At 42.7% G+C, this 7849-nt stretch overlaps 1 protein-coding gene across 3 annotated transcripts in view; it reads left to right on the forward strand.

The window, feature by feature from the left end:
- The first annotated feature begins 200 nt into the window (after positions 1 to 200).
- The window catches only part of THOC2 (THO complex 2), a 136010-nt gene continuing 128361 nt past the window's right edge, over positions 201 to 7849 (forward strand). For all 3 annotated transcript variants that reach the window (XM_011962188.1, XM_011962186.1, XM_011962187.1), the window contains exon 1: positions 201 to 331. In XM_011962188.1, coding sequence (XP_011817578.1) covers positions 261 to 331 — 71 coding nt within the window. In that variant the 5' untranslated portion in view covers positions 201 to 260. The remainder of the gene's footprint in view (positions 332 to 7849) is intronic.

Genomic DNA, 7849 nt, shown 5'->3' on the forward strand with positions numbered 1-7849 from the left:
CCGTGGATGGCATTTTTCTGTTCGAATGGGAAGGCTGAGGACTTCGGAGGGCGCAGCCCGCGTAGTAACTTCGCAAAGGAGCCCGCGAGTCTCCACGTCGCTGGCTGCCGGGCGTCGGGTTTCCGCTGGGTGGAGAGGAAAGTGGGGCGGGAAATCGAAAAACGAACTCTCAGCTCCCGGCATTCCTCGTGGGCGGTGCTCCCCTTTGACCCTTCGCTCGCGTGCTACACATCCGGGCCTCTGCTACTAGTGAGAGGAAGATGGCGGCCGCGGCTGTTGTGGTTCCCGCAGAGTGGATAAAGAACTGGGAGAAATCAGGGAGAGGCGAATTGTGAGTGTTCGGGCCGGAGGCAGGCGCACTGCCGGGCCGGGCCAGGGCGTCAGCTGCACTCTCACCTGTGGTGGGAGGTTGGGGGGGGAAGATGTACCCCCTCCCCCACCCGGGCGGCGGGCGTGGATGGTCGGCTAGGAGTTTCGAACTCGGGGAGAGGTGCTGTTAACCGCCGCGGACCTCCTTCCTTCCCTGGCCTCCCAGAAATCGCTACTGCCTGCGGTAGCTCGGCTTCCTTTAGCCTCTTAGTAGAACTCCTATTCCGCCCCTGCAGGTCTCTGCGCTCCCTCTTGATCTCTTTTTGTGTCCCCCTCTTCGCTTGATCTCACTAGGCTCCTTTATCTTTATGGGGCTGCGCTGGGGCGATTCGGACTTTCCATCTCTCTCTGTCCCATTTCTTCACTCTGCACCCGTTGGACTCCGCAGTTTGGAGCTTGGCGCCTCCTCTGCCTGAAGTCCGAGGAGGGCGAACCGTCCCGGATTCCCTCCCTTCCTCTTCGCCCGCTGCCGCGAAGCCCAGGGCGCCGCGAAGAACCCGGTTTGGCACCTCTCGTCCTCCCGGGGAGCGGTCTCTTGACTGTCCCGGCCTCGCGTAGCGCCGTGGGGAAGTGTGGCAGGGATTGCCGCTTTCCCTGAAGAACTACAGACATTTCTTTGCTCCGTCTGTTCACCTTAGAGCTATTTAGGGTTGGATTTAACTTTCGTCATTAAATGTTCCCTAAACCCCATTTTATCCTGGGACTGCAACTAATTCTTCCAAGCTTCTCGAGTACCTCGGATAACGCGTTTCCTTTAGTCGTGAAACTTTTCCCCCGTAACACCGAAAACAGTAATTTGCCATACCCCTAGTCTTCTCGCCGCGGCATTAGAGCGCTCCCTCCTCCCCTCTCCCTGGAAAAAGTCGTTTAAGCAGCAAAGCAAACCTCAGATTTAAGAAAACATATTAATAACAGCTTCTCATTTCCTTCTCTGGATCGCTTTTAGATGCTAACGCTCAACCCTGGATGAAATTAACTCTTGTTAGCCATTTTTGTCGTCCTTGCCCACCCCTCTCCATTTCTAGTAGCCAGTTTACCGTGGCTCATGCTAAAGATTCAGATCTTTGTAACTTCATTACTTGGAACGAAACACGAGGAACGCGTTGCCGGATCCCGCGCTTGTAATAGTGCCAGCCTATGTGGCTTCCTCCCCCGCACCCCCCGCACTGCTGTATGAAATCTTAACAGTGTGAGCTCTAGAATTCCCTAAATAAGCGGCTGTCTTAGCCACTTAACTAGCCGAGTGACCTTGGGTAAGTTCCTTAACCACTTGGACTGTTTCCCCTTGAGTAAATTGGGAATAATAAGTACTCTACTCAAAGGATTGTTGTGAAGACTAAATAATGCCTGTAAAGCACTTGGCTTATAGTAAGTGCTCAAGTGATAGCTATTAAAAGTAGTATTATTCCAATCTTTAGATATTTAAACTTCTCAGGACAGCTCATGCACTTAAACTCTGTACCACTCAGGTTAGCAATTAATTGGTCTCTGACTCCTTCACGTGTATTTACTGTTGCACTGTAGTGAATTGAGAGGCCCTTGAAAGATAGGGACTATGTCTCATATTTCTTTCGGTTCAACACACGCCGCCCCCCCCCAGCATATGCTTAGAGTGCTTATTGGTTTATTAATTGTCAGAGAAGACTATTTGATAAACCTTCGTTTTTAACTATAATGAACATTTTATAAATCCTCGTACATGCTAGTTAACAAATAGCTATCAAGTTTGTTAGCTAGTTGACAAATAGCCATCACGTTTCATAGCTAGTTGACAGATAGCCATCAAGTTTGGGGAAGGCAAGATGGGAAGTTAGCCAGACCATCATCTTCATCCATATTAGGGTAATCCCCCAAAACTCATAAAGCAATTCACTGGTTTTGTTTACTTTTAAAGCCAGCTCATTTATTTAGGGGCTGTTATCTTTGTAGATTGCTCAGCTTCCTCCTTTCAGCTACTGCTTTTTGACAGTTTTGCTTTTCTTTTTTCCCCTTGAGACGGAGTCTCGCTCTGTCGCCCAGGCTGGCGTGCAGTGGCGCGATCTCGGCTCACTCACCGCCGCCTCCCGCGTTCAAGCGATTCTCCTGTCTCAGCCTCCCTGTCTCACCCTCCCAAGTAGCTGGGACTACAGGCACGTGCTACCACGCCCGGCTAATTTTTTGTATTTTTAGTAGAGACGGGGTTTCACCGTGTTAGCCAGGATGGTCTCCATCTCCTGACCTTGTGATCCGCCCACCTCGGCCTCCCAACAGTTTTACTGTTACTGCTCCCACCTTAAAATGAGTGGTATTAGGGCTACAAGGTGAAATTCTGCTTGGCTTCTGACTGGTAATGGTTGGAGAAAAAGTGATATAGGAGGTCGAAATACCTAGATAAAATGGAATTTTAGGTTCACATTATGTGTATTTATATATTACATGCTACCTGTCATAGTTCTTATATTTGAAGAGCTGCTTCAAAAGTGTTATTAGAAGCCGTGTGCGGTGGCTCACGCCTGTAATACCAGCACATTGGGAGGCCGAGGTGGGTGGATCACCTGAGGTCAGGAGTTAGAGACCAGCCTGACCAACATGGAGAAACCCCCTCTCAACTAAAAGTACAAAATTAGCCAGGCGTGGTGGCACATGCCTGTAATCCCAGCTACTCGGGAGGCTGAGGCAGGAGAATCGCTTGAACCCGGCAGGCAGGCGGAAGTGGCGGTGAGTCTGGGCCTGGGCAACAAGGGGAGTGAAACTCTTTCTCAAAAACAAACAAAACAAAAAGAACAACAAAAAAACTGTTATTAGAACTTACATGTATGTAGTTATTGCATGACTTGTGGAATGTGGATTGAATTATAGTAGATCCAAATCAGTATAGTCAGTTTTATGATTGCATTCTGTTACAGGAAGAGAGTTTAAAATTGTGTAACATAGTAAGCTATTAAACACATCACCATTCAGTACTTAGTTGCAGTTTATTTGACCTCTTTTCCCTCTATGAAAACTTTGTTGCACATAGCATGTCTTTGGAGTTTTTGTATCTTCCTAAAGATAGGTGTTAGCATTTTCATATTACTAGGCAGAATACGTGGTGGTGCAAATATATTACAAAAAACATTTTTCCTTTGTCTGAAAACAGCCTCTGAAATATAAAACAACAACTGGAAAATTTAAAAATGAAGGTAGTGTGCCACCAAATTATTAGTGAATCTATTTATAGATTTGGCGTTTAGAATATGACCAATATTTAAAATTATACCTTGGGTGAATTTTTCCTTTTTAACAAGATAAATTAGCAGATAAGCTTTAACTTGACTGAAAATTATCTTTTTTAAAAATAATGTGATGTATTTCATGAGGTTGTTAATTCATTTCTTGTTTTTTTTTTTTTTTGAGAAGGAGTCCCACTCTGTCGCCCAGGCTGGAGTGCAGTGGCCGGATCTCAGCTCACTGCAAGCTCCGCCTCCCGGGTTTACGCCATTCTCCTGCCTCAGCCTCCCGAGTAGCTGGGACTACAGGCGCCCGCTACCTCGCCCGGCTAGTTTTTTGTATTTTTTAGTAGAGACGACGTTTCACCATGTTAGCCAGGATGGTCTCGATCTCCTGACCTTGTGATCCGCCCGTCTCGGCCTCCCAAAGTGCTGGGATTACAGGCTTGAGCCACCGCGCCCGGCCCAATTCATTTCTTGTCTGTCAGTTCTTACCACCATAAATCTTTTCTGGGGGTGGTAGTCAACTAGTGTTGAAAGCAACGTAGGAGATGTATGGGACATTTTGTAACTTTCAGATAGGGCAAATTCTTAATTGTATGCCATGAAAAACAACTGTCTATTAAATGGAAGGTCTTGGCTTTGAAGAATGTTTTATTAGGTAATTAGGGAGAAAAGTAAAACTGTATTTTGCCTATCTGAATGGTCCATCCATCACATACCTAGATATTCCATTATGTTTCCAGATACCAATTATGTTTTTAATGCTAAATTATAGAACTCTTAAAGAATGACCTTTTCCAAGAGGGCTCAGAAGGGCAAAAGAGGGCTACCAAAATGTAATTGTAATTTCCAATAATACTTATATCTAAATGCAAACTCTTTCAAATTCTGAAAGATATGTATTTGATCACTTAATTTTGGAATTAGTTTTAGTTTCTTGATTATTTTATATTGTCGTAGAACTTGCCATGATTAAGCTGATAAACTTGCATGTACTGGTAGATCCGGTGGAGAATTCTGGTTTTGGTAGAAATCATTAACACAGTGAACTCAACATTTCTTTATCACAAGCAACCTAGCAACCTTAATGGAGAATTGATATTCGAAGCTCTTAATCTGAAGATGCTAGCCTCATGTTAATACTTAGTCTAATTTTGAAATACTTATGTTTGTTGAATATCATCTGTTTGTTTGAATAGCTTATTTTAGGTATCTCAATTAGAAAGTTTTGTTAGGTCTTACCTTATTAATGGTAGTTATAATAAAGCTTTAAAATTTAATTGCCAAATGTTTTGATTGCTACTGTTTTTCTTCTGCTGCTATGACATTATTTTAGACATTCTAGAACTTATTTAAGTACATTTGGTTGTTCAAAACATGCCATATGATCTGAATTTCTTGGAGAATTCTAGGTAGAGGGTTATAATCATTGTAAGAAATTTTAGTCTTGCTGGTTGAGTCTTTTTTTCCTCACAAAGTTGCTCCAAATTCAGCCAAAGCTTTTTTTTTTTTGAGACGGAGTCTCGCTCTGTCACCCAGGCTGGAGTGCAGTGACCAGATCTCAGCTCACTACAAGCTCCGCCCCCGGGGTTTACGCCATTCTCCGGCCTCAGCCTCCCGAGTAGCTGGGACTACAGGCGCCCGCCACCTCGCCCGGCTAGTTTTTTGTATTTTTTAGTAGAGACGACGTTTCACCGTGTTAGCCAGGATGGTCTCGATCTCCTGACCTCGTGATCCACCCGTCTCGGCCTCCCAAAGTGCTGGGATTACAGGCTTGAGCCACCGCGCCCGGCCAACTCAGCCAAAGCTTTATCTGAAACCTTTTCTTGATGTCTCAGTTTTCATTTCATATTTAATTTCCCATTTCGACCTGTATTCATAAACTAAGTATAAGTCTTAGTCTGTTTTCCTGGGAAGGGAAACATTCTTCAGGAAATGTTGAAGCAATGTCAGGAGGTTGTATGGACTACTGCCTTGTTTGTTTAAAAAAAAAAAAAATTCTGTAATGCTTTAATGTTTAGGTAGGGTGAGTGCTGTCAATATACTTGTGCTTTTTTCCTGCTGTAAGTGCAGCAACTCCTGTTGTCTTTTTTTCTTTTTCTTTCTTTCTTTTTTTTTTTTTAACATTTTCTGTTTACTTTTCTTTTAAATGCATGTTTCTACAAGATAAAACTATATTGTCCCAGTATTCATTTTTGTGGGTTTTGTTTCTGTTCTACAAATGATAATAGAGGTAGCACTTTGCTTAACTACATTTAACCTTTTTGTTGTCTTGTTTTAAAGAATTAAGTGAAGCATAAATAGCATCAGCCTTTTATATATGAAAGCCACATTTGAGATATGAGCATAATCAAGTAATTTAAGCTTGTGACTCTGTTTCCTTTTTTACTGGAAAATGGGAACAAGTAAGATGAAAAGCCATATACCCATGTTAAGAAGTATTCACAAAATGCCTTTTAAGTCCTTGAAGGAACTTCAGACATTTTATTCAGTTTTCCATACATCTTTTGACAGAAAGTAGATTCTGTCCTCGTTCTCAGGGACCTGAGACAGCATCTCCATAATAGCACTAAACAATTTTAAAAGTGGAAAAAACGAATGCCTGGCATGGTGGCATGTGAGGTGGTGGTGGTGTGCACTGTGGCACACACCTGTAATCCCAGCTACTTGGGCAACTGAGGCAGGAGGAAGGATCGCCTGAGCCCAGGAGAGCTCTGGGCGACATAGCAAGAACCTGTCTCTATTTTTATTTAAAAAAAATAAATTAAAAAGTGGAAAAATGGTAAACTCAAGTATTTGAAAGTTATTAAGGGATTAAAATAATTTCAATTTGGACTAAGACAGAAAATTTGATTCTTTTAAAGCCATATTAAAGTGGGCAACTATTAGAGGTAGTTTTGTTTGTTCCTTTCCCTATGATTTAGGTTAGTGACCTAAAACCATTAGGCAGGTGTATAGTAAGACAAATGTAATGTTCAGAAACAGTTTCTTTAAGAATCCTTGGTGGGCTTCTGTTAGTGAATCAGTTAGGGAGAAGAGCACAGATACATCTACTTGTTGGTGGAAAATTATTAGTGTTTGATTTTAGTTTCTTGTTATAACTAAGGAACACTTGTTTTATTTTTTTATTAAAAAATTATTTTTAACTCATTTTTTTTTTTTTTTTTGATACAGGGTCTTCTTTGTCACCTAGGCTGGAGTGCAGTGGTGTGATCGGCTCACTGCAGGCTTGACCTCCCAGGCTCAAGGGATTTTCCTGCCTCAGCCTCCTGAATAGCTGGGGCTACAGGAGCATGCCACCATGCATGGCTAATTAAAAACATTTTTTTTGTGTGTGTGTGTGTATGTATAGGGATGGGGTTTTGCTATATTGCCCAGGCTGGTCATAAACTCCTGGCTTCAAGTGATCCTTCCCCCTCAGCCTCCCAAAGTGCTGGGATTACAGGCATGAGCCACTGCGCCCAGCCAAAGGAATACCCCTTTTATACTAGGGAAATATAAGTATTTATTATGCAAACAAATTGCCTTGTTGTAATAACCTTTCAATGGTTCCATATGCAACTTGAGCAAATCTTTGAGATTCTAATAGTTCATGATGACATTGTCATCTGTGTCCTAATGAACGTGTTTGTAGCCTGGTGACTGACAATATAGAATTATATTTCAGTTATTTCTTAAAGTTATGTAATGATGACTGTACCATTAGTCTAGGTAGGAGTTTGCAACACTGACGCAACCCCTTCCCCCCAACCATTGGAAGGCTTTTTGCAAAAGACATGCATTAAGATTGTTAAATAGAAATAAAACTATTGGAAATGTGAGGAAGCAAATGCATTGTTATAAGGAGAAGTTTTTTTTTTTTTTTTTAGACAGGGTCTCACTCTGTTGCCCAGGCTGGAGTGCAGTGGCACGATCTTGGCTCACTGCAGCCTTGACCTCCCAGGCTCAAGTGAATAAGGAAGAATTTTAAACAATTATTTTGTTTCTCTTTCTTTCTCATCCTTTCCTCTTTTTCTTTTTTCTCTTTTTCTATATGAAGGAATATTTGAAATTGCATTTTAGTAGCCTGAGTACAAAGGGAAAGATGAGTTACTTTATTCTCTTAAATTCTTCTTTCAAAGACATGGTGCTTCCTGCTATTATTATTATTATTATTTTTTGAGACAGAGTCTCACTCTGTCGCGCAGGCTGGAGTGCAGTGGTGCGACCTCGGCCCACTGCAACCTCCGCTTCCTGGGTTCAAGTGATTCTCCTGCCTCAGCCTCCTGAGTAGCTGGGATTACAGGCAT

The sequence above is a fragment of the Colobus angolensis genome, unplaced genomic scaffold (genome assembly GCF_000951035.1).
Source record: "Colobus angolensis palliatus isolate OR3802 unplaced genomic scaffold, Cang.pa_1.0 Scaffold580, whole genome shotgun sequence".
NCBI lineage: Eukaryota > Metazoa > Chordata > Mammalia > Primates > Cercopithecidae > Colobus > Colobus angolensis.